The 26,555-nt window shown below is 36.8% G+C and overlaps 6 protein-coding genes across 6 annotated transcripts; 3 read left to right on the forward strand and 3 right to left on the reverse strand.

Moving 5' to 3' along the window:
- Positions 1-10: 10 nt before the first annotated feature.
- On the forward strand, positions 11-1,198 carry LOC129786131 (polyglutamine-binding protein 1). The gene is made up of 3 exons (XM_055820965.1): positions 11-170; positions 233-560; positions 628-1,198. Exons 1-3 carry the CDS (start codon positions 107-109, stop codon positions 1,172-1,174), a joined length of 939 nt encoding a protein of 312 aa, XP_055676940.1. The 5' UTR covers positions 11-106; the 3' UTR covers positions 1,175-1,198.
- Positions 1,187-2,000, reverse strand: LOC129786149 (NAD(P)H-hydrate epimerase). The gene has a single exon (XM_055820996.1). It carries the CDS (start codon positions 1,989-1,991, stop codon positions 1,230-1,232), a length of 762 nt encoding a protein of 253 aa, XP_055676971.1. The 5' UTR covers positions 1,992-2,000; the 3' UTR covers positions 1,187-1,229.
- Positions 2,001-2,114: 114 nt separating this feature from the next.
- Positions 2,115-6,606, reverse strand: LOC129785969 (putative helicase mov-10-B.1). Its single transcript, XM_055820682.1, has 8 exons — positions 6,428-6,606; positions 6,204-6,355; positions 5,798-6,141; positions 5,432-5,735; positions 5,313-5,362; positions 4,616-5,254; positions 4,128-4,547; positions 2,115-3,153 (listed from the first exon to the last, which is right to left on the reverse strand). Exons 1-8 carry the CDS (start codon positions 6,447-6,449, stop codon positions 2,181-2,183), a joined length of 2,904 nt encoding a protein of 967 aa, XP_055676657.1. The 5' UTR covers positions 6,450-6,606; the 3' UTR covers positions 2,115-2,180.
- A 1,218-nt stretch (positions 6,607-7,824) lies between these two features.
- Positions 7,825-8,853, reverse strand: LOC129786173 (AP-2 complex subunit sigma). The gene is made up of 3 exons (XM_055821023.1): positions 8,741-8,853; positions 8,521-8,670; positions 7,825-8,383 (listed from the first exon to the last, which is right to left on the reverse strand). Exons 1-3 carry the CDS (start codon positions 8,741-8,743, stop codon positions 8,108-8,110), a joined length of 429 nt encoding a protein of 142 aa, XP_055676998.1. The 5' UTR covers positions 8,744-8,853; the 3' UTR covers positions 7,825-8,107.
- Positions 8,854-14,576: 5,723 nt separating this feature from the next.
- On the forward strand, positions 14,577-16,615 carry LOC129788785 (isopentenyl-diphosphate Delta-isomerase 1-like). Its single transcript, XM_055825155.1, has 3 exons — positions 14,577-14,768; positions 14,842-15,161; positions 16,606-16,615. The coding sequence occupies exons 1-3, from the start codon at positions 14,577-14,579 to the stop codon at positions 16,613-16,615; spliced, it is 522 nt and encodes a 173-aa protein (XP_055681130.1).
- A 58-nt stretch (positions 16,616-16,673) lies between these two features.
- LOC129788854 (isopentenyl-diphosphate Delta-isomerase 1-like) lies at positions 16,674-17,673 on the forward strand. The gene is made up of 4 exons (XM_055825287.1): positions 16,674-16,687; positions 16,819-17,053; positions 17,113-17,435; positions 17,511-17,673. Exons 1-4 carry the CDS (start codon positions 16,674-16,676, stop codon positions 17,671-17,673), a joined length of 735 nt encoding a protein of 244 aa, XP_055681262.1.
- Positions 17,674-26,555: the final 8,882 nt, after the last annotated feature.

Genomic DNA, 26,555 nt, shown 5'->3' on the forward strand with positions numbered 1-26,555 from the left:
AATTATTTGCAAAAACAACACAACAAAAACAAATCCTTGCAAAATTGCATTAAAAAGTAATTTTATTTAGTTTTCGTACATTATCGGAAGTGAAAGGAAGCAAAGAATGTCCTTGCCACCAGCTCTATTAGCTCGCCTTGCTAAGAGAGGGATAATTGACAGTGCAAAAGGTATTTAATGATTTACTCTCAACCAAAAATCATTATTTTCTAATTTTTCTTCCTAATTTCAGAACCAGAAAACATCCAGAATGAAGAAATCATCGCTGAGGATTATGATGAAGTCGAGGAGCCAGCTCAGTATGATTTTGAACCGGTTAAAAAGCCTCAGGATAATTTTTGGAGTGAGAGCTTGAAACGTCGGATCACGGAAGGGAATAATTTGGGATACAAGGGATGCCCCAATAAGTACAACATCTTCCACCGATGCACCCTTTTCTGCATCAATCACTGGGGTGATGGAATAACTCAGCCATCGGAGGAGTACTTGAGACGCAAGGAGAAGCTCCTGAAGAGGTATCCTCTCCCGAAGAATTGGACCGAAGTGTTTGATGAAGGATGGTAAGTCCTAGCAAAGAATTTTTCTATCTTCAAGGTCTTAGGATTCATTCTCTGTTTCTTTTTGCAGTGGAGCTCATTATTACTGGAATTCTCAGGATGATACAGTCTCGTGGCTTCCACCAACACATCCAAAGTCTCATATATCAAAAAGTGCAGCAGCTTTGAGGAAGGAACTCGATGAGGTGTCTCCAGAAGAGGATTTGGAGAGTTCTCTGCCACCAATTCAATCGCAAACAGACACAGAGATGATCCCCCTTCCACAGTCTGAATCTGATTATGTTAAATCCCAAATGCCTCCGCCTAAGAAGTCCAAATCAAGGGATCTCGAGAAGGCGCTTAAATCCAAGTCTGAGCGTCGTTCTCGTGGCTACAAGCCCCCTAAGGATCTCGATGTTCTCGATCCAATGGATCCGGCATCGTATTCAGACACACCACGAGGAACTTGGGCATCTGGTCTTGATCATGAGGATAAGAAATCAGGGGTTGATACCACAGCTTCAGGGTCTTTGTACCAAATGCGACCATATCCCAGTCCGGGGACAATTTTGAGGAAGAAAGCGCAGGAATCAGGAGGAGGAGGAGGAAATTCTGATGAGAGTGATGAAGAGAAATGAATAAAATTATGCTTTTAATTAGAAAAAAAATTTAATATTTCATTCCCCCTTTTCTTTACAACTTTACGCAACATTCAGTTCCCGGATATACCGGCAAATCCAGTTTGTACTCCTTCTGCAGGGAGGGAGGGACAAATCTTCCGCCAAGGTAGTGAAATTCTCCCTTAAAATGGGCAGCACATTGTTTCGGTGCTGTGAGGGAAATAAGCATTTGGGGATTGATTGACGATTTCTCATCCATTGGACCACGTTCAACATCCCATCCACTCGGAATATCAATGCTGGCAATCGGGGTTTTGATTTTCACGAGAGATTCCATAATTGCGATGAAGGATTCCCTCACTGGGGGTTTGAAACTGAACCCAAAGAGAGCATCAATGACTACTGAAAATCCCGCATCAATCTCCTCACTTTTGGGAGCTTCCTGGATGAATTCAATATCCATCCCCTTGCACTGATGAACTAAGTTCTTGTAGAGAATGTTGTCTGTCTGCTTCGGGTAGTAGATCACCGGCGTGTAGCCCATCAGTGCCAAATGTCTGGCACAAACCAAACCATCTCCACCATTGTTCCCAGGACCACAGCAAACGAGAACTTTTGCAGTTGGAAGTTTATCAATTTGGTAGCATTTTGCAATGGAGTGGGCACAGGCAAGTCCAGCTAGTTCCATCAGTTGATCCACACTGAATTTGTAGTCATTGAATAGCTTATTATCAATGTCAATGGCTTCCTTCTGTGTGAGCAGCTTCATCTTCAGGATATCACGGTAAAATGCAAAATTTCTGGACACAAGAAAATTCCTGAAGAGCAAACCCATTCCGGAAGCCGGGAAACCTGTCAGAATGTTTAAAAATTGAATCTCCCGCGCATTTCAACGACAAAGGAACGGAATAAACATGGATGGTCTGGAAGTTGAGGAAGCAATCTCGAAGAAAAATGCTTTATTCATTTGAAAATGTAATTTTAATTGGAAAATTCTTAATAATTCGATCTTCTTGGTTGATTTTTACAATGAAATACGTTTAAAATGATTAATCATCGATGTGAGGGATGTATCGAAATTCCTTGAAAACTGGATGTTCTTCGAAACCGATGAGATCAACCCGTACGTCCCGTAGAGATCAATAACGAATTTCCAATTTTTGTCATAACTGAGCGTTTCGGGATTCCCCACAATGATAAGGAGACCCTTTGCCCGAGTCAGGGCCACATTGAGCCTTTTCGGATCACTGAGGAATCCAAGGGATCGTTTCTGCGATCGTACCGTTGTCAAAATAATCACCTCCTTCTCCCTTCCCTGAAACAGCTCCACTGATGCCACATCAATACCCTCCCAGCCACGTGCTGTGCACATATCACGAATTTTTGTCATTTGCTTCTTGTACGGTGCAATGATGCCCACCTCACTCTCGGTGATCTTGCGCGAATTGACGCCATTTGTGAGGATCTCCGTGAGAATTCCCATCACAGCATCAATCTCAATGCTATTGTAGAAACTCGGTGAATCGGAATCCTGCTCACAGTTCCCCATAATTGGATCAAAGGCAATTGGGATCTTCTTATTTGGCAGAAACTTCCAATTTAGCGCCCAATTGTTTTGTGCATTGGCAATGAGTTGATTGTCGTAGAACATAATGTTGGATACATCGAGAATCGGTGGGCATGATCGGTAGTTGTGCAGTAGCTTTGAAGCGAGATTCACATTATACTTTGACGTTGCAGTCTTCCGCTCATATGCTGAGCACTGGATGAGGCGTTCCATCATGGAGATGCTGTAGCCACGCCGTTTGGCCATGGAGGACGTCAGAACGGGTCCCAATTGTTTGTGATCACCCGCAAGAATGATCTGTCCATGAATGTTATGCTCATTCGCCACGATCCCAATGATGGGGACAATTGTCTGGGATTCAGTGCAGCATCCACTTTCATCGATAAAAACGTGGCTAAAGTGTTTTGTATTAATGCGAGCTTGCACCAATCTGAAAAAGAGATTTGATGCTTTAAATTATAATGCTCTTGTGGTGCTAAAGGGCTGTATAAGACAGGCTGGGGTCAATTTAAACACTTTCTTCACTCAAGCCTTTTAGACCTTTTAAAAAGTCGAAAAAAGAATTTTTTTTTTACAGAGATAGAAGTGATCTGAGAGATAGTTGTTGAGAGGAAATTTTCTTACATAAAGCTGATCTTGAATTGCCTAAACGGTTTGACCGATTTCCAATTTTGAGATGATGTTGAAAATGCACTTTATGACGGTTAAAACATACGAAATGGAACCTTTTACTTAACATTTTTAAAACATTTCTGATACACTGGAAGAATTTTTTTAAGGAAGAGCAGAGCGGGGCAAAAAAAGTCACTTAAGGGTTTGGAAAGAGCTCAATTGATAAAGCGAAATGAATAGCTCATTTCTTTAGTACATTTTTTGCTCTACAATTCTTTCTTAGATCATTTTGTTCTATCTAGCTAGGAAACACGATAATTTGAGCTTTTATTTGACTTTTTTTGCCCCAGTTTACCCTATTTATTTTTTTTTTTTTTCAAATCTGAATTCTGGAAAAAAAATCATTCACTTTCGTTCGGTAGATTTGTTTTAGAACGGATTGAAATCAATATTAATGTTCTGAAAAAATGACGCCATCTTTTTTTTTAGTTCTCTCACATTTTCATTTATTGTAAAAAATCTACTGAACCGATTTTGATAAAAATTTGTGAAAATTATCTCTGAAGAGCAAATAAAATATAGAAAATGGTTTTGCTTGAATCGGACTAATTTCCTTTGAATAACTGAGCAGTCTCGAATGATTAAATTAATTCTGAAACATTTCTTTGGTGAAGAACGATCATTTCTAAAAATTTCATTTCAATCGATATCAAGAGAAAATTTTTATGAGCGACCGAAATGGATTAAAGAAAATCATAAAATTAATTTTTTTTAAAAATAAAATCAACTCACTTTCCAGCCATGCTGATGGTACACACCACGATTCTGAATTGATAAATCATCTTCAGGGAGGGATAAAACAATCCATCTTCCCTCATATTTGCCACTTTAACCAGTTCTGGATCCATCGTTGGAATTTCCCTCTCTTTGACTTTGGAAAACATCCTGAGAATGCCGGTGTTTGGTAGGTAGCGCAGCAGGCGTGTGGTGATCTCATCGCAAGCTGCATTGGATTGAGCTGTTACCAGCACGTGAGAGTTTGGCTGTTGCTTCCACAGCTGACAGACTGCTTCGACAACTGTGAGGGTCTTCCCCGTTCCGGGTGGACCGAAGATTATGTAGGGGCATGGGTATGCTGTTCCTGCGACAATGTGCATTATAGCCCACTTCTGTTCCTCATTATTCGCCACACACTTATTGAACCAAATTGGCCTGCAAAGATCATTTTTTTTTAAATAAAATTTAGATCAAGAGTGAAATAAAAGGATCCAGACGCTCACTCTTTAGCTGGTGGAGTATTCTTTGGTATCGGTGGTTCGAGAGGAAAAAGGATCTTCTGCAATTTCGGGGAATTCTTCAGAAGATGCAGCGCATGAGCTTCAATGCGAAAATTGTTCCTGTTCGGCTCGAAGCTCACGTGAAATCTATCATTGGGGCTGATCCGCCCCCTTACACGCACCACAATACAATCATTCTCAATCCGCACGATTCTCCCAAAGATCTTTTTGGCTGTTTCATTGGGAGCCACCAGGCGATTGTATTCATATTGATTAATGAGACAGATTCGATCATTTGGCAGGATTGATGGGCGCATTTCGGAAACCTTCTCAATGTTGAGAGTGTAGCATCCGTGGCTTCTGTATTGTAGCCTCTGGTCATTCTTATTGTACTTCTCCACTTCCTTGCTCACGGTGAGTTCCTCAATTTGCAGTGAGTGACTCATTACTTCGACATAGTTGCTCTGATGGAGTCTTCCTGTTGCTTCGGCATTCATGTAGTCCTCCAGCTTCCTGTGGAGAGTCCTTTCTTGCAAATTGCTCTCAATCGACGGTGCAAAATCCTTCTTAAACAGCGCCTCCATTTCAAATGTTGGATAATGCTGGAGAGTCTTGTACAGCTTCAGCTCAGCATGGAATTTCCTGAAAGTTATGCTTTTCTTGTTCTTAGATTCTTATTATTTATCGCTTTTCTTCTTACCCTTTTTCTTCACGCTGTATTTTCTTTAAATATTCATTCCTCTCGTACGTCTTTTGATTTATTTTTTTACATAATAAAAATTAATAAAATTCAATAAATTCTTCTTGAATAAATCTTACCACAAGATCATAAATTTCCGTCCCACTTCCAATGTTCCTGTTGGAAAATTTAAAGACAATCTTCCACATTCCAATCACCTCAAAGATGTCCTGAAAGAGATTCCTCGGGATTTGGTAGACAACCCTCTTGTTCCCATCTAGCCCGATTGTTGAGAATTTCTGGGAAATCTTAATGTTCTCGTAGGAAGGGGAGATCAATTCAATCTTCTGGATACTCTGGTACACGTCGAGCGTATTTGTAATCTCAAGCATGATGTCTTTCAGTGTGATCTCAATTATTGAGACTTTGAAAGATTGAGACAGTCTAGAAAATTCAGAAGAATTTTTAAGAAGACCCCAAAGGATGATCCAGCATAGAGATCTTACATTTTGGCATCCTTTGGAGCATTGCTCTTCGCGTGGAATCTCATGTGATCCTCGTACTCTCGAGGTGTCTTGAAGGATTTCTCACAAATTATACAGCGACAATTTCGACGCTCTTCTGACCCCGCAGAAAAGGCGAACGCGCTGAAAGTCACACAGTGATGAACATACAGCTCACTCGGTTCTGGATTAATCAGCCCCTTGAGTGAATAGAATTTCCCCACTTTGGAGAATTTTCTAATCAAATCCTTGAGGCGTTCGTTGGAAAATTTATAAATCGTTGCATCATCTCTGGGTGAATTCTCCAGCGGAAGGATTAGCCGACATTCCACGAGAATTGCTGAAAGCTAAACAAAAAGAATCCTCGAGTCTTGGATCTTCCGGAAAAAGGGAAATCTTTCCGGCTTACGTGTAAGGACTGAAAGAGTTCAGTGACGCAGTGTTTAGCCAGGTACCCCCCGAAGATACTCTTCACGAGGCTCTTCTTAATGTAGTTGTCCGGATATTTGTAGCCTATAATTCCTTTTACGAGCAGCTCCACAATAAATTCAAACAAAATTGCTAAAGAAAATTATATCCGGGGGAATTTTTAATTAGTTCCGTTAACCAGAAAAATGGGGCAACTTTTCAAACCTTTTCTCTTCGATGTCAGCATTTTCTCAGAATGGAAATCTCCTTGTTTGTCTTGTTGTTAAATTGGTTAATTAGTGCACTGAGAGAAAATCCAATCTGTTAGAAAGAAAAACAATTAAAACACACAATTTTCTTGTCTTGGCACTTCTCGCCTCTACGGAAAATGTACCGGTTTTGGTTTCAGCGTTGTAACGTTATAAAAAAAAATGGGGCCGATTCTGGTAAAAATCTTTTCTTTTCTTGAACTTCATTAATTATATTTTATTTTGTCTCTTGACGTTCATGATTAAAGGCTTCCGGTGTTCGTCAGAGGAAATTCTCGCTCACCCAAGGAAAGCCAGCAAGCATTTATCAGTTATAAGATTTTTCGTATTCTAGGAAAATCTTATAAGATTTTGACATTTTATTTCTTTAACACTGGAGGATCGAGATTTCTAACCTCAAAAGTTTGACCATCACTTTCTCTCAAAAGGAAATATTTTTCCAAGTTTTCTTTCAACGATCTTGAAGAAATGGAACTTTCCTACAATAAAATGCAAAAATTATCACGGAATGTTGAATAGATTTTAATTCTGTGACGATTTAAAAAATGCCAAATTGGCCACGGTGGCCATCAAAATCCTCCAAGAGTTAATCGTGTTTTTGGAGGAAAATTCAGAGTTCTTTGAAGATCTTTTTGTTTTTTTTTTTGGAACAACGAATTCTTTGTTTTTCTTTTATAGAACAAAAATCTCAAAAAAAAAGAACGATTTTAAAACATCAAATGTCAAAATCTTACAATGTTTACCTGTTATTGTTAGAAAATAAAAGATTTTTATCTGAATCTCGACTCCAATATTCTGAACATTCTGAATCGCTGTTCTGATCCCTATCCTTATCTAGATTGTCTTTGTTCTTAAGTTTTAAGTTGACAGGATGTGTTCTGGAAGACACCACCACAGAATACTAAATTATGCTTTTCCAGAAGAACGTATACAGAATTAACGAAAAGGTAGGTTTTTCGACTGATTCTGACAAAAAACTTTTCTATTCTTTTCTCACAATTTGGGAATTGCAGGGCAAGATATTCTGTAGAAATATTTTAAATTTTTTTCTTTAGTCGTATTGAGAAAGAAAAGAATATTATTTCAAGAATCTTTAAAAAAAACTTTTCTGAAAAATTTCCAGATTAGTTAAAACTTTAAACTGTCAAATAATTTTACAAAATTTTCAAGTTGAAAGAAAATGAAAATATTTTAAACAGAATATCGATTCCCTTTTTGCTGTGAGCTAAGTCCGTGTCCGTAAGGTCCTGGACAAAATCTCAATAACAAGAAATCCTGAAAAATCCAAGATTACTACTCTCTTTACGTCCTGATTATGCTCCCTCTACATCATCCACATATCACTAAAATACATTTTCAATTTATACGTGGAATTAAATCATTTATTAAATGAGAATGATTCTAAACAGCGGTGAAAGGGTCCTTCATGGAAACTTAAATATAATTTTGGAATAAATCTATCATTCTTCCTTCATCCTGAAGAAAAATGTACATATTGTATATAATAATAGTCTCGCAGGTGAGTCTTCGAGAGAACAAGCATTAACAATTAGATTATTTTTTCTTTCTCCGCAACTTCCTGCTCTGGGAATCACGAATATTCAATATAACTTTTTTTTTCATCCTTTTGTCCTTTTTATTCTAATGAGTTGAGTGTGAGGAGTTGTTTGAGAACTTTTGTCTGAGACGTTTCCCGGATCTCCCCGGCCAGGAACATCTCATCCACCACCGTGTAGACTTTGTAGAAGTTAAACACGAGATCTAGCTCGCAGACATTGTGGAAGTATTCATTGAGAACCTCCACAAAGTTGTGAATCGCCTCCAAGTAGCACAAATTGTTATCATTCACATCCACACAGATGCAGAAGTAGAGTCCAGCATAGCGTCTGTAGACAATCTTGAAGTTCCTGAACTGCATGCGACAATTGATTGTGTCAGAGCACAGCATCCGGTCAATGTCCGGAAGATTGCGTCATGGAAGGAGAAGATACGAGATTAAAGCACTGCAATCCTCCCACTGTGTCCAGGATGCACGGAATTGGGACTCACCTCGACAAAGTTGGTGTGTTTAGCATCCCGGACAGTCACCACAGCATGAACTTCCTCAATTAATTTCTGCTTTTCATCATCATCGAAATTCATGTACCATTTTGCGAGGCGCGTTTTCCCCGCACGATTTTGTATCAAGATAAATCGTATCTAAGCAGTAAAAATATCCACATTTAATGCAATGATGTACAAAAAGAAGAAATAAATGAGTTTTCCTTACCATTTTCGATGGGAAATTCGCAGAAAAAACTTGCAGAAAAGCACAAAATTTTCTCACAAAATAAGCAAATTTTCTTCTGTTTTGTCACAAATATTTTGACAATTGGGAAAAAAGGGGAGGTTTCCCGTCCCAAAACCCGGCCGGACCCATGGTAAGACGAAGAAAAAAATATTTTTTGAACTTTAACGAACTTTTTTTTTGCATTTCGACAAAATTCGTGATTTCCTTGTTTTTCCCAAATTTTTGGGGGTAAAACGCATTTTTGGGACTCCTGGAGCACTTACGGGTGCTCCCGCGGGCCCGGGAAGCCGCTCTGTGCGGAATTTGGGGCTTACGGAAACTTTGACGGTTGGGTTACAAAGAAAATTTTGACGGTTGGGGATTTTACACGCACTTTTTTTCCCGGAAATGGATTTTCGCGATTTTCGTGACTTTTGGAATTTTTGATGCCAAAAATTCAAAAGTGTTTTCCTGGTCATGAAAAACTCAATTTCGCTGGGAAAGAAGGAAAATGCGAGAAAATTGCAAAAAAGTGAATGTGTGAGGGAGACGGATAGCGGTGAAATGCATCCGCCTCATTTTCTCTTTACCAAACAGTGCTCAAAATAGCCAGTGTGGCTGCTTTTGGAACTATATTTAAGGCGCCAAATTCAAAAAGTAGTAAAAAATGCATTGAATTTTTTTAAGTAGAAAAATTAATTATTAGCTGTGATTCTTTCTTCAAAGAAGCACAGCTTCTGTGTACACTCCAAAATGCAAAGTAGTCAGATCGGGCTCAAACTCGGGATGAGCACGAATTAGGGTCCCCACATTCCAAAAAACGTATGCGCCAAAAATTTGTCCGGCCGTCCGGCCGGCCGGAGTATAACGGTAAATTGCGGGAGAACGATTAAGGATTTTGCCACGATTAAGGATTTCTTTAAAATTTCTGCGCGTTGGCTGTGATTCGGCTCGCGAGTAAGTCCCTCCTCAAAATTTGCCAGGCAACTTCACATTATACTCACAAAGAAAGAATCACAGCCCGTAAGTTTTACTTACCGTTCTTTCGCTTTATACTGTTCCATCCATGCTATATTTAATTTTTTTATCTTTGCAGTTTATATATATTTATCTTTGCATTTTATATGTATATATAATGTATATATCTATGCATTTTATATTTTACTTTACTTTTATTTTTTATAGTAGGAATTAATTATCTTGGGTGGCAATTGGAGCTACATATACAGAAATATAGTATGTATATTATTTAATTATAGATAATGCAAAACTCACTATTCAATTAATTAATTACCTAAACCTTCAAAATGATTGTGGACGATTTTATTAAAAACCTTTGTTTTTTTAACAATTAAAGATTATTTTATTATATTTTTTTGGTATTCTGATACATAAAAAAATTTAAAAAATTCCAAAACATTTCTGAGAAAGAAAATCTTATGTTTTCTGCTTATAACGAAAAAAAAAAGATTTTTGTCTGAATTTTACCAATTTTGGTGATTTTCTTTCTATAAATTAGGGAAAAGGTTTAATTGGATAATTTTTCTTATTTTCTTTTGAATTACTTTTTTCTTGATCGTCATTACGGAAACATTTGACCTTCTATGAAAGTACTTTTATTGCATTTATACAAAAAAAGAGAATATTTTTAAACGTTTTTAATGTCTGTTCGATACAATATAAAAACGATTTTTTTCTTCCAAAATGCTTAAAATATAAAAGCGCGATCAACAATTTTAGATTCATTGTGTGAATTATAGTGCTGCCGAGTGCATTAATGTATAATTTCTAGTTTTCTAAATAAAAGAAAAAATGCTAAGAAGAACATTAAAAAATCTTTCATTTGCAATCCGCAATTATAGTGATAAAGTGAATGTTTTATGTAACGAAAGAAGGATTCAAAAATTAGCTCTCCTGAATGATACTTGCATTCTATTGGATCGTGATGGTAAAGCAATTGGATCAGCCAGTAAGAAAGATTGTCGACGTATGGATAAAAGAATGAGATCAAAGCTCCACAGAAGTTTTAGCGTTTTTTTGTTCAACACAAACGGCGACATGTTGATCCAACGCCGCTCTAAAAATAAGGTGAAACTTTTTGCCCCTTAAAGTTAACTCTTTTTCCCCATTTTCCTAATTTTACCATTTTTTGTTACAGATTATTTATCCTAACTTGTTTACAAATACATGTTGTTCTTACCCATTATACGACATTGAGGGTGAAAGGGAAGAAAAGGATCAATTGGGGGTTCGAAGAGCTGCTCGTAGGAAATTAAATCAAGAACTAGGCATACCGATGGATCAAATTCAACTTGAGGATTTGACCTATCTAATGCGGATGCATTTTCACGATTCTATAAATGATGAATTGGGCGAGCATGAAATTGTTTATGTCTTTATTCTGCAGAAAAACGTAGATATTAATCCAAATCCATTGGAAGTTGCTGAAGTTCGTTACATAAAACGCGAAAATTTTCAGAGGTAACTTTCTATTTAATAAAATTAATATCTTCTCCTATATCTAATATTATGTATTATGTATCCTTTTCAGGGATATTTTAGCATTGCCCTTAACTCCTTGGTTTGATCTTATCTTTAAGAATCAACTAAAGCTCTGGTGGGACAATCTTGATAATCTGGAAAAATTCAAAAATCCCCATACAATTCATCAATTAACAATTCATTAAATTCCGGAGGTTAAGAAGAATTTTACTTACAATGCTTTTTGAGAAAAATAAAATAAAATAAAAAGATATACTTTTATTCTTTGATTCCTTAGTATATTCAACATTGCAGTGATTTTTTTTTCAATATTGTATGATCAGCAATTTTCATCAAAATTTCATTTTTTTCTTCAACTGTTGTACATAGGAAAATAAGTTACATACCTATGTACATAATTTACCTCTCTAATAAAAATAGTTTTACTGAGGGTAGATTATGTAACTCTCCGAGGCTGGGTGACCCATAAGAAATGTGCAGCCACCCAGCACTCGGAGAGTTACATAAATAAATACACCCTCTGATTTGTAGATTGTTGTTGTCCTCCCAAGCAGTGCTGAAGATCACTAAAGCCGCTGAGGCCCTTCGTATTTCTCAATGCGGTACAAAGTCTAAAATGTACTGGTAAGCTGACCAAGCTTACGAGAGCTGTGTTTCTTTCAGTGTACCAATTTTGTGAGAGCAAACTAGAGCGTAAATTAATTTAAATACGCGCAAAGTCGGGAAAAGTTGAAAATTCATCCCCCGAGAAATCTTTAAAACGCCATATCTCGGGAACAGCTCCATAGATTTTCGAGTTTGAGCTATCGTTGGAAAGGTCTTAACCTCAACTATAACATATTGTTACGAACGTCGATCCCGCAACGGCATCTCTTAGGACAAATAGAAGTGGGGAGAGAGAGATAAAACTTGACGTGAAGGAACAACGGCAGTCTTTGCCGTACTTGTTGCCAAGGGAACTGCACGAAGTGCAAAGTCAGTGGAAGTGAAAGTGCACAGAGGGCTTCCGCCCTGCTGTGGGGCTCGCCAACGCCCCCTGGAATTCCCTTGGGCTCCTCAATTGCCGGACGAGGCACCTTGGACCTCTTGCATCGACGTATGCCCTTGCCGATGGCTCATTCCGGCCGGCATTACGTCCTGGATGCCCTTCTCGTCACCAGGACACGCTAGACAGTGCCTTTGCGGACCGCTTCCCCACAGAAGCCCGTGCCATCTAGTTGTGTGCCCCCGACGCCAGTTCCAAGACGTCTCCTCCGCCCTCAACGAGCTCCCGGAATCTCCACGTGGTTTCAGCCGTGTGTCGCCGCCGCGACTCGCACTACCTGTGTCGCCAATGGGGCGCGGGTGGCCCCCTCAATGCAGCCAGAACACCGCAGGAACATCCCCTTGTGCGTGTGCACGCATTCACGCCGACGCTGATGACTCAGCACAATCCATCCGGAGGCAGGTCGGTACGGCAGTGCACTCCAATACACGCAACACATGTAGAGAAAATGCCGACAAGTGCACTGTGAGAAATAGAATGTGAAGATGGCAAAGCGACGTGTTTCATTCCAAATCCTTTGACGGTGGCGATCATCCTGATCGTCCTACCGGACCCCAACCTTCGTTACAATATTAAAATATTAAGTAAATCGATAATGGCATTTTCGAAATATTCGAGTTCGAAATTTTCGAAAATTTTGGTTTTGACTTTAGCGCCTCTCGCGGTCATTTCTCGAAGTTTCAATGTTCTAGACATTTGTAGGGTTTCACGAAACCTTTCATTTGCGCTTGAGTTGATCAAAATCGGACTTGTAGAACCCGAGATATGACATGTCAAAGTTGGAACTCAATATTTTCAAAATGGCGACATAAATTTTTTAAATTTTTTTTTATAAATAGATGTTATAGTAAGCTATAATATATCAAAAAATGAAGCAAATCGATAATGGCGTTTTCGAGATATTAATCGAAAACTCATCGAAAATTTTGTTTTTGATTTTTGCTCCCCTAGCGGTCACTTTTGAAACTTCGTATGTTCTAGAGATTTGTAGGGTTTGTTGAGAGCTTTCATTTGAGCCCAGGTTGATCAAAATCGGTCAAGCCGTTTTCGAGTTATAGTCGATTTTCGATGAAAAATTGTGGCGGCCATATTGACTAAACGGCTTGACCGATTTTCGAAAATGAGGTATCGTTGGAAAGGTATTGATGTCCCCTACAACATATAAAAATTTCAGATTTTTATCTATTACAGGGACTGAGATATAGCGAAAACAAGATTTTTAGGTTATTCAAAATGGCGGACTCGGGGGTGGGGGGTAAAATTTGACGTCATAATCGGATGTCTTCCGGTCGATATTTAAACTTTGCCGTTTACCGCAAGTCTTTATCTATTACCGTTCTCTTGCAATTTAGCGTTGTACTACGGCCGGACGGACGGACGGACGGACGGACGGACGGACGGACGGACGGACGGCCGGAAAAAATCTTATTTTTGGCGCATACGTTTTTTGGAATGTGGGGACCCTAATTCGTGCTCATCCCAAGTTTGAGCCCGATCTGACGACTTTCGATTTTGCTCGGTACACAAAAGCTGTGTCTGAAAGAAACACAGCTAAAACTAAAAGTCTACAAAACTATATACCTAGGTACTTATGTGTAATTAAAATATTCTGCCTCATTATATTTTTAAAATGTTCTTTTTTTAAAGATTTTTTTTTGTAATTCTTATTACATACTATTTAATTTTTTCTTCTTGGCTATTTTGTTTTTGCATTCTTCCCCTTAAATCTAATGGTCCAAGATTTAGGTGTTTGCTTTGTCTGAGGTTTTAAGTCACTTTCAGTTATTTCTACTGGACTCTGTTATTATGTTAGCTTAAAGAGTATTATTTGCATTCCAAGACAATAGGTTTGGTTAATTTGGATTTAGAGCATCCACGCAATGAGAAAAATTCTTTCCCAACAGTGGACCAAAACTCTGATTTAAATGTTGGCAGTGCCTAATGCAACTAAGTAGTTTTAATTAAAGAATATGAAAATTATAGAATTATGTAATTGCTTAATATAACATTAGGATAATAATTTTAACCTTCTTTTTTAATGTCTATTACTTTGTAGATTTAATAAAGGATTTTTTTCTAAATTTCATTATAAAGTAGCTAAGATATAAAAGCACAACCAAAATTCATAGATCCCTTAGATCCATTCTGTACTGTACAGCGCAGTGTTCAAGAGTTGTGTTATGTTAAATGTTAAAAAGAAAATGTTAAGAATCAGTACATTAAAAAAAAAATTCATTTGCAATCCGCACTTATTGCAATAAAGTGAATGTTGTAAGTAATGAAAGAAAGATGCAAGAATTGGATTACCTAAATGAGACGTGCATATTATTGGATCGCAATGATAAAGCAATTGGATCAGCCAGTAAGGCAGATTGCCACCGTGTGGAAAAGGATGGAAAAGCAAAGCTACACCGAGGTGTTAGCGTTATTTTGTTTAACATGAATGGCGACATGTTACTTCAACGCCGCTCTAAATACAAGGTAGAACTTTTTGCGTATCCCACTTGACTCATTTTTCTCATTTTCTTTTTTTGCTCTCAATCGTTTTATATAGCTTACATATCCCAGCCTATTTGCAAATACATGCTGTTCTCATCCCTTGTACAATATCAAGGAGGAAAGGGAGGAAAAGGATCAATTGGGGGTTCGAAGAGCAGCTCGTAGGAAATTAAATCAAGAACTAGGCATACCGATGGATCAAATTCAACTTGAGAATTTCAATTATATTACGCGATTCTACATGCATTCTTCTGAAAATGGTAGAGGCGAGCATGAAATTGGCTATGGATTTATTCTGCAGAAAGATGTGGATATTAATCCAAATCCATCGGAAATAGATGAAGTTCGTTACATAAAACACGAAAATTTTCAAAGGTAGGTACTATGTATATAATTTAACCCTTTCGCGTCCATATAAAACATTAAAATATGAGCTCTTTTCATTATTCTATAGATGCTCTCTCACAGAATATGTTTCTAACTTGGATATATAATTAAATTGATTTAATTTAAGAGAATACAAAATGTATCATGTTTGGGTCAATGTATAACCCAAGGGACGCGAAAGGGTTAATTCAATTTTAATCTCTAATAATGTTTTACGATAACTATATATATTTTCAGGGATATTTTAGCATTGCCCTTGACTCCTTGGTTTGATCGTATCTTTAAGAAATTTCTAAAGAATTGGTGGGACAATCTGGATGATCTGGAAAAATTTAAGGATCCTCATACAATTATTGACTTAACAATTGAGTAAACAAAGGCGTCTTTTTAAAAGAATTGTACTATGTTGCTTTTTAAAGAAAATAAAAAAATAGAAAATAGGTTTACGGTTATTAAGACTTTTATTCCTTGATTTTTTTGCTTTATTTGCTCCTTTTAGCAATATTAGTTTCAAAATAGTAATATTGCCACACCTGACTTGCACCTGAATTCCATCTTTTCATGATTATCTCATTTTATGACAGAAAAAAAATATTTTTTGTCTTTAATGACTCATAGAAAATAATTGTAAGCCTTTTGTTCTAGTGATGCTAGCTCTTAACCCATATTATGTCCAGGGAATTGACCAAGAGGTTTTTATCTGTCGAATATTGTGATTTTTTTTTGACGAATAATTTAAAGATTGATAAATAAATCCTAATATTTCCGAAGATCCGGATTATTTTCATTCATATAAAAATCCATTGTTTAAAAGCGAATACATAACTCCTTTTAGGCTTAAAGCTAGTATTTTTTGAGTGTAAATTTTAGTATTCTAAGGCTTAGATTTACTACCTTTTGGCTTATATTTACTATTTTTAAAGCTTTTCTTTCTTTATCTGAGCCTTAAGATTAGGATTATCTAATGAAGCTAACTTTAAATCTATCTAGAAAAGTCAATTCCTAACCGAAATTCATGAAATTTCATACAAAACTCTTCTTTTGACTTTGGCGGTCTGGTGAGCGCTACAGATAAATGTTCTTCCAGGGGGAAACAGATTTTCTCCCAATGTTTCGCCTCACTGCGAGGCTTCTTTAGGGGCTGAAGAGGAAAACTCTTCTTTCCCTTCGTCTCTTTTTATCCATAAACTTTTGGAAAAATATTTCCTTTTTAAATCTAGCCCGAATAGTAACCTCAGGACTACCATTCTTATGAGAAAATCTTAACAATGATTTTGCCAAAACAGAACAAAAAGACTTCTACTTAAATATGTACTGGCAATGTCTTACATTATTACAATGCACCTTAACCTATGGAGAATGAAAGCATAAGGTGTATTTTTATGCAAAAATAAAGAAGAGAATAATTTAATTTTTTTAACGCCTGTTTTAGGTGCAATTAAGAATATGTTTTTTATTTCATTATCACGTTGGTCACATGTCTCTCTAAAATATAAAAGCATGACCAAAAGAGTGTTAGATTCATTCTTCGTATTACAGTGTTGAAGAGTACCTTAATATATCACTAGAAAATTATTAAAAAAAAAGAAAAAGAAATGTTTAAAAGAACTTTGAAAAATATTTCATTTGTAATTCGCAATTATAGTAATCAGGTGAATCAAGTTAATGCTGTATGCAATGAACGCCGGATGCAGGAGCTAGCTCTCTTGGATGAAAATTGTATTCTTGTGGATATCAATGATAAAGTGATTGGATCAGCCAGTAAGGCAGATTGCCACCGTGTGGATGAGAATGGACACGTTAAGCTGCACAGGAGTTTTAGTGTGTATTTGTTCAATACGAATGGCGATATGTTAATCCAACGCAGATCTAAGCATAAGGTGGTGCTCTTTTCCCTTTCCATTCATGCATTTTTTAAAATTTAACATTTTATACACAGATAACATACCCTAATTTGTTTACAAACACGTGCTGTTCTCACCCTTTGTACGACATCGAGGGGGAAAGGGAAGAAAAAGATGTATTGGGAGTTCGAAGAGCAGCTCGTAGGAAATTAAATCAAGAACTGGGAATCCCGATGGATCAAATTCAACTTGCCGATTTGACCTATTTAATGCGGATGCACTATCATGATTCTGGAAATGGTGATTGGGGCGAACATGAGATAATACATATGCTTATTCTTCAGAAAGATTTTGATCTTAATCCAAATCCATCGGAAATTGCTGAAGTTCGCTACATAAAGCGCGAAAATTTTCAGAGGTAGGTATATAGCCATAGTTATGATTTACCGTCTTTTATATGAATTTTAATATTTTTGTGTTTAATATATTTCAGAGATATTTTAGCATTGCCTGTTCCCTTGACCCCTTGGTTTCATCTTATTTTCAAGAATCAACTAAAGTTTTGGTGGGACAATTTGGATAATCTGGAAAAGTTCAAGGATCCTCATACAATTCATCATTTAGCAGATCATACTAAATTAAAAATGAAAAACTAAAGTGTTTTTTACGATGTTGCTAAAAATATAAGAGAAAATAAATAAAGAAAAAACAGGTGTGCGGGAATAAATAGTTTTTTTTAATAAATATTATAATAGTCTTTTCAAATGCGCCTTATTAAACGTTGGCTTGTCCACACTGTGCTGAGTTTTATAATTTTGTTGACAAAGTGCTCCCATTCAATTATCTGCCTGATGAGGAAGGAATAAAACCTTCGAAATGTCGCAGACAACATTGTGTTTGAGAAACTGCGTCGTAAACCGTGCCCTCCAACACTGCATACTATAACTCAATCGCAATCAAACCATCTTAATTATAAGTTTTCTCTAAGTATACTACCGTCATTTTTTTTATCTTCAGTCAACATGATTTTCTACGATTTTTTTTCCTAGAACCTACTTTAAGCTCTAAATATTCAAGATAAAATTTTATCTCTACATCGTGCAATACGGACTTGATTCCGATCAGGTTAGAATTCTATTGACCTTTTGCCTCAATAGAATACAAACTTTTTTGTAAAAAAAACTTTTTCCGAAAAAAAAAAGATTGAAATGTTCTAATAAAATTTTGTTTTAGAGTTTATAATCTAGAGACTCTGGAACTAATTAATTAACCTACCTTTAAAACCTTTTCATTCTCAAAAATGAAGATTTAAAAATAAGGAATATAATGGCACATAATGTTTACTATATGTACAAATTATATCATTGTAAGTATTTCAAGATGGTGTCTCATAAAAAATATATTTTTTAAAAGCTTTTAGCTGTGATTCTTTCGACGAAGAGAAAAGCACAGCTTTTGTGTTCCACGTAAAATACAATGTTGTCTGATCGGGCTCAAACTTGGTATAAGCGCGAATTGTTGTTCTCGACAACGGTGGTATGACCGTGGTATAAGTCTTAATTGCAAGAGAGCGGTAAGATAGAGTTTTCCGGTCAACTCAAAATCAGCTTGACCGATTTTTAACAAATCGGTTTCGGTAGCGCTCCCGGATTGGACGGAATACGGAGACGCCACCTTCGTGGGGAGGTGGAACAAGAAGTAATTCGTTGGTGGTTTAACTTGGTAATGACCTCAGGCGAGCTTCCCCAAGAATGGAAACGGAACAGAACCACCCTGATCCTTAAAGATGGTAAGGATCCATGTAAGGCTGAGAATTATAGACCAATTACCATTAGCTCGATATTATCTCGCCTTTTCTGGGGAATAATTGACAAGAAAGCTCGAGGGTGCACAACCTTTAACCCACGTCAGAAAGGTTTTGTGTCTGAACCCGGATGCTTCAACAACATCCAAATTCTCCGCGATGTTCTGTGGGTAGCAAGGAAGACCGACGGTTTAACACTCGTGCAGCTCGACGTGTCTAAGGCATTTGACACGGTCCCGCATGAGGCAGTTAGACCAGCACTACAAACAATGGGGCTTCCGGAAGCTTTCATTAGACTCGTGGAGGGATCGTATGCGGACGCAGCCACTACGATCACACATAAGGGAGAACAGATAGAAATTCAGCTGAAGCGGGGAGTTAAACAGGGCGATCCCCTTTCACCTTTCGTATTCAATGCTGTGTTGGACCCACTTCTCAGGAGACTGGAGGGTTGCGAAGGCTTTAGTTTCACCGAAGGATGTCAACTCAGCAGCTTAGGCTTCGCTGACGATATCGTCCTTCTGGCTAGAAACAAGCGCGGGGCGGAGCAGCTGTTAAAGTGCACCGAGGAATACCTTCATGCTCTCGGGATGAAGCTATCACCATCGAAATGCACAGCCTTCAGCATTGTGCCGCACCAGCGTGCATGGTACATAGATAATCCGCTTTTGTGTTTAAAGAGTGGGCACCCAGTACCATATGCAGAGCCTGAAGACTCTCTTCGCTATCTTGGAGTTGGAGTTTCACCCTGGAGCGGCATTGGTGCCGAACATCTGCAGAATGAACTTCTTAAAAGCCTGGATGGAACAAGCCGGCTTCCACTAAAACCCCATCAAAAGGTTCAGCTCATCTGCAGGTATTTGATACCCCACTTTCTGTGCCAGCTAACCGTGATCACTCCCTCAATAAAGAAGATCAGGCTCTTGGACAGATCTATAAGGGTATCAATCAAAAGAATTCTCCATTTGCCTGACTCAATCACGACAGGATTCCTCTACACAAGGAATAAAGATGGAGGACTAGCGGTGCCGAGGCTTGAGACACTAGTAGTGTCGACCGCACTAAAATTAGGCCTCAAATTTCTCCAATCAGAGGACCCAATTATAAAACACCTATCGCTGGTCTCCGGACTCCTTGGACGAATGGAGAGAGTGGCCAAATCCGCCAGACTGCAATGGCCGATAGAGTCTCCGCAGGTACTCGAAGAGTACAAAGTTCGTGAAAGAAAGCAGCAATTGGATAATTGGGCAGCCAGCGAAGCTCACGGAAGAGCAGTACACGCCTTCCTGGACTCCCAGGAGGCAAATCAATGGCTGTATCGGCCAACACTGCTCAAACCATGCCGATACATCTCAGCACTAAGGGCTCGCACCAATACGCTGTCCACTAAGGTCACAACCAAGAAGTACTTCGGCCACACAGACGTGACTTGCAGACATTGTGGAGCACTTCCGGAGACCCTGGGTCACATTATGGGTCAGTGCACCCACACCAAAGCCACGAGGATCCACCGTCATAACAAGATCCTAGATCTTGTCATCGAGGAAGTGACGAGAAAGGATCCGGGGGCAGTGCTCACTAAAGAGCCAACATTTTCCCTCCCCGAAGGCGGCTACCTTAAACCCGACCTGGTGGTAAAGAACCGGGAAGGGGTCCTCTTGGTCGACGTGACAGTCCGCCATGAGGATATGGGTGGCCTCGCCGAAGGGGTAAGGGATAAATGCGAAAAATATACGCCCCTTATTCCCCTAGCCCAAGAGCGCTATAGCGCAACATCTGGGCGCGTGGTGCCGATAGTGGTAGGTACCCGAGGGGCAATCCCAAAGGAGACTTTAGAGGGCCTAAACAGGCTCAGAATAGGCACAAAAAAATTTGCCACTAAAGTCTCCATGACCGCCATCCGTAGGTCCATAGAGATTTACCACCAATTTATGGACTACGATGGTCGGTCAGGGCCAGGGGATCCATAATCCCAAATGCCCTCCTCCGTAGCCACACCTCCCCTCATATCGTTAGTCAACTGTGTCTATACAATGTGCACTGTGAGTTAATGTTTAATGTTTACCCTGACTTTTTAAGGGTAATTTTATTTAACTTATTTGTGCTGTCCCTATTTAAACCTTTTATAAGATTTTAAAACCGGACCAGTGATAAGGAAACGATCTGTGATATCAAACTGTGATATTACTTTAATAAGGGGGAAGGGATGGAACAAAACGGCTTGGGAGGCCTCAGACAAAGCGGGCCGTCAAATGGCGAGCCAAGTTAGGTGGACAGGATCTGGCAAATCAGTGCGTGCGGAAAACAATCACACACGCTTGCACAGAAATAAAACCTTAGCCGATCCTAAACGATAACGGCAACCGGGCCACAAGAAACCGGCAATTCCAGCCCAGTGCCATTGCCTGGGTTGCAGAAATATCTTAACAAACTCTACATAATTGTTTAGAATCAAAATTTGCACCCCCAAACTTTGAAATTACAACACCTAAATTTTGCCAAATGTAGTCACATTTTCACATTTAGACTACCATTGAAAGAGGAATTACAGCCCGTAAGTGAAACTTACCAGCACATAGCCTTTTTCATTTATCTTAACCATATGCATGCAGCTATCTTATATATACTTTGCATTTATATCTTAAAATATATTTACATAGGTACATAAAACTTTATCATGAAAGTTTTACGTCGTACTTTACTGTATGTATAGTACCTGATGGTTGTATGTATAGTAGTCAAGATGAATATAAAAGAGCAAGGGTAAACTCTCTCGCAGAAGTTTCTGAATTTTCTTGATCGAGTGTGGTATCATTTTTATGAATTTTAAAGGATTTTAAAGTGAAAAGTGCTGATATATATGAAAATGCTTAGACGTGGTTTAAGAAATCTATCAAATACTGTCCGAAACTACAGCAATCAAGCTAATTCTGTAAGTAATGAAAGACAGATGCAAGAGTTAGCTCTCATGAACGAAACCTGCATTCTCGTGGATCCAAATGATAAAGTGATTGGATCAGCTAGCAAAAAAGATTCTCATCTTGTGGATGCCAATGGAAGAGTGAAATTGCACAGGGCTTTCAGTGTCTACTTATTTAATTCGCAAGGGGACTTACTCCTTCATCGTCGCTCCAAGCATAAGGTTAATTAAGAAAAGAGTCACATTTAAAAAAAAATTATGATTCGTTAATTTATATATTCCTTTATATAGATCACATACCCTAATTTATTTACAAATACATGCTGTTCTCATCCCTTATACAATATCGAGGAGGAAAGGGAAGAAAAGGATCAATTGGGTATTCGAAAAGCTGCTCGAAGGAAGCTAAATCAAGAACTAGGAATACCATTAAATCAAATTCAGCTTGAAGATTTAACTTATCTAATGCGGTTTATCTATCATGATTCTGGAAATGGTGTTTGGGGGGAACATGAGCTTGCCTATATGTTTATTCTGCAGAAGGATGTAGATCTTAATCCAAATCCATCGGAGATAGGGGAACTTCGCTATATAAAGAGAGAGAATTTTTATAGGTAAAAAAATATTTTTTTTTATCCAAATTCATTATTGATTTTTCTTGTTTTTTTTTTAGAGATATTTTAGCTCTGGACGCTCCTTTGTCTCCCTGGTTTAATATTATATTAAGAAACTATCTTCAGAATTGGTGGGACAATCTAGATAATCTAGAAAAATGCAAAGATCATCAAACAATCCAAAGTTTTGATATCAAATAATTATAAAGAAAAGTTTATATTTTTGGTTTTGGAGTGTGGAATAATAAAAAAGGAGTTTGAAAAGACCTTGGATAGAATGTTGTATTTTACATTTAAAAATATAAAATTAAAATTCAACTATATTTTTTTTAATAAAAATTCGTTTTTATGTTTTATTTCCTGTTTTTAATTTTTTCTTTATCGTTCTTAACCCTTTAAGGTTTTTTGGGTCATACGCTGACCCAAACGTGAAACATTTTATTTTTTCAATTATACTTATGAATGTAATTGTTTTTTCATGTTACAAATGCATCAAATTCACGCATAAGGGGTCAAAGAAGACGTTCTGAGTGAGAAAAGTCCTCTAAAAAATTCATAGAATAAAAATCGCGATAAAAGAGCGCATGTTTCAATGTTTTTATGTTTCACGTTGGACGTTAAAGGGTTAATTACAGAAATGATGAAGTCCAGCTGGAAAGTTTCAGACCTATTATGTTATCATGTGCTGTATATTTCGTTATGAGAAATTCCACCTGGCAGAGAACATTAAAAAAAAATTTAATTTTTAGCTAACTTGCTGTTAACTACCTGCATAAATTGTCAGGTTTTCTTGTTTCATTTTTTTTCCAGAAGTTTTCCAGATAAATTCGATAGATCACTATATTTTTTTTATATCGTTGATCATAGAATCAATGAAAGGTTTTTTTTCTAAATAGATCGTTTTTTATTGGTCAGAAAACTTTGGTTCATACAGCAAACTATTCATGATTCCATTTGGACGATTAACAGCAAGATAATTCGCCAAATTTCCATTTGAGAAAAAATTCTCAGAATGAATTTTTAAAAGACAAATGATCGTGAGAATTTTCCGGATCATTAACATGCAATAAAATTTAAAAATAAATAATTTACATTGTATAAAAGAGACGCTCAGGGGGTATCCAACTCTGCCACTCGCGGTGCACTTGTTTGCCACTCTGCCACTTTTTAAGTCATTTTTGCCACTTTTTTGCCACTTTTGCCACTCTGACACTCTTTTTTGCCACTCTGCCACTTTTTTTTATTCATTCGAGTATTTGAACACACAATTCGCAAAATATGACTAAATTGGTAATAATACGGTAATATGACGGTAATATGACGGTCATATGTAATGTCGCCATGACTGAGGAATATTACTGTCATATTACTGTAAAATAACTATAGATTTTTGCATGAGTCATTTGTACTTTAAAATATTACCGTAATCTGACTGTAATTTGACTCGGTAATTTTAACAGGGACTGCGAAAAATTACCGGATTTTTACTATGAGAGTAATAAGCCACCGGTCATATTACAGTCATATTACAGTCATATTACAATAATTTGACTCCCGCTGCAAATTATCAAAACATTATTTTTTCAATAATATTAACTGAAAAATTCGCATAGTTTATGTCTTTTACATAATGATATAGGAATGTTTTGATACTAAGAATTCAGTGCCTCTAAAGAAAAAATTCGATTTAATTGCTCAAGAAAAAATGAAAGCATGACCTTGCAAATGTCAGCAAAAAAAACAATAAGGATAAGCCTGCAATATCTCCTGTGATTCCTTTGTTGACCATTAAAATTTTATTTTTCTTATATTTTTTGAAATTTTTGAAAATTGAAAGAAAAAAGGTATAAAAATTATTTATATTATGTACTTAAAAAAACATTCATAAAGTTTTTGTTAACAGGAGAACCTGGGGTAAAATGGTGAATTTTTGGGAGATAATTTTTCCTGAGTTCAGTGAAAATATTAGAGTTTTCCCATGAGGACTAACTTATAGGACATTTTACGGGCTACTACAACTTTGTCTCAGACGATTTTTCTCTATCTCAAAGGGAAAATGTATTTTCAGTCCATTTTTCAAATCCTTACACTTTCACGATTTTGCCCCAATCCTGGGGTAAAATGGTGAATTGCGTTTTTTGTTCGCTAATCTTAATTTAATGAAATTTATTTCAGCAAGGCACTATAACATACATAATTGAGAATGAGAGACTTGTGTATCAATTTAAACTTTTTTATAATAAAAAAAAAAAGCAAAAAACGTTTTAAGGAAATTTTCTTTTTTATTTTTTTAGTTTATAAAAATTGGTAATAGTGTGATCAAACATCATTACACGTCTATATAGCAATAATTATACTAATAAGGAAAAAATTTAAATGAAAATGAAGTTATTTAAAAAAAAACACACAAAATTCACTATTTTGCCCCAAGTGATACTTTTTACTATCAATATTCTACCGGGAAAAATTGGAATTTTTTTTGGAAAATTCAGATTAGATTCGTGTTTAGCATTAGTTACTTTATCAAAAAAATGCATTTGGATAAATGAAATTTCAAAAAATTTCGCCAAAACCTAATTTCGTCGTTTAGAAGATTTAGCCATCTGAAAAATTCAAGTATTCTCAAATGTTCTAAGAGCCATATCTCTTAAACCACTTGACCGATTTTGCTCGTCTTGGTATCAAATTAAAGGTTTTGCAATTCTTTGCAACTTTCTATAACATCAGAAACCTCTAGAAACTTTCCTTGTGGACTTATATTAAATTAATATTGAATTAAATTATATATTTTTTCTCTCTCTTTCTTTATTCTCCTGTCTTACTTCCACGTAATCGTATTTTTAATTCAACAAATAATACCTATATTAATTAACTAGTCAACCCGAGCCCCCAATTACGTGTGAGCAAACATCCATTTTAAGCTATAAAAGGGGGGCGTATATTAGTAGGGGGATGAATAATACGGTACTCCGAAAAATTTTTATAATAAAAAATCCCGTTAATAAAATATCCGTGTAGATATACCTTATTATTCATCCTTCATATATTAAAATACGCCTTCCTTTTATAGCTTAAAATGAAGTTTGCTCACACGTGATTGGGGTTCGGGTTGACTATTAATCAATAAAAGTTTGCTAACTAAAATTTTGTTCTTGCAAAACAATTACAATACATAGACTGATCCCTCCACGTTGTGGTGTACCAACTCTTATAACTGGACGCGTTATGATTGACTTTATTAATTTATACAAGAAATAAAACAAAATTTAATTACAAAGAATTTTTTTTTAAAGAAAGGTCTGTTTGTTGGTAATCGTCGTTCCTTCTTTTTTATACAAATCTACACCGTTTGACCGATCGCGATGAGGCTCCTTATAACAGGCGGTTTCGAGTGGCCGTATTCATTCCCCCTCCAAAGCCTCCCTTCAGGTAGCCACCATATAAAACTCATGTATTTTTTGCGAATTTTTGAATTCGGCGCCCGAAATATTGTATGAAAATGATTCATTTATGTATGAATATGTATGTAAGTAAATAATAAAATTTTAATGATCTTTTGATTGCAATTGCTACTTCACGAAACCTCTTTTATCCATTTAATCATATTCAATAAATATGTAGTTTGTATTGTATAATAATGCCACTTTGTCATTTTTTTTGCCACTCTGACACTTTTTTTTTGCCACTCTGCCACTCATTGTGCCACTTTTGCCACTTTGCCACTCTTTTTAGCCACTCTGCCACTCTTTTGCAATTTCTCTAGTGTAATTTGCCACTCTTGCCACTCGCGGTGCAGTCAAATCATGACTAAGTTACCCCCTGGAGACGCTCAATGTTAAATATGTAAATTATGATATCATCATCGTTATCTCTTAAACATTTTGAATTATTACTTTTACGCGAATTGTGATGTATTAAGGAAAGCAAGTTTGATAGTTGCTAATAAGTTAAGTATTTGCAATTAGTTTGTTCTTGAATTTATGATTTTATCTTGGACTGGGACATTACTCTTAAAAATTCTCTGATCTTGATTTATTATGTAACCCAGGTATCTGCCATACCCACTCTTTTTATATTTCTTGGATCCTTTTAAAGGATTTTTAAAAATGTTTTTTAACCCTCTGTATGCCAAGTGTGAAACTTTAGTCAGACTTTGCTTTTTGTTGATTGAGCCATTAAAAACTCCACAAACTTTCACAA

The sequence above is a fragment of the Lutzomyia longipalpis genome, chromosome 1 (assembly GCF_024334085.1).
Source record: "Lutzomyia longipalpis isolate SR_M1_2022 chromosome 1, ASM2433408v1".
NCBI lineage: Eukaryota > Metazoa > Arthropoda > Insecta > Diptera > Psychodidae > Lutzomyia > Lutzomyia longipalpis.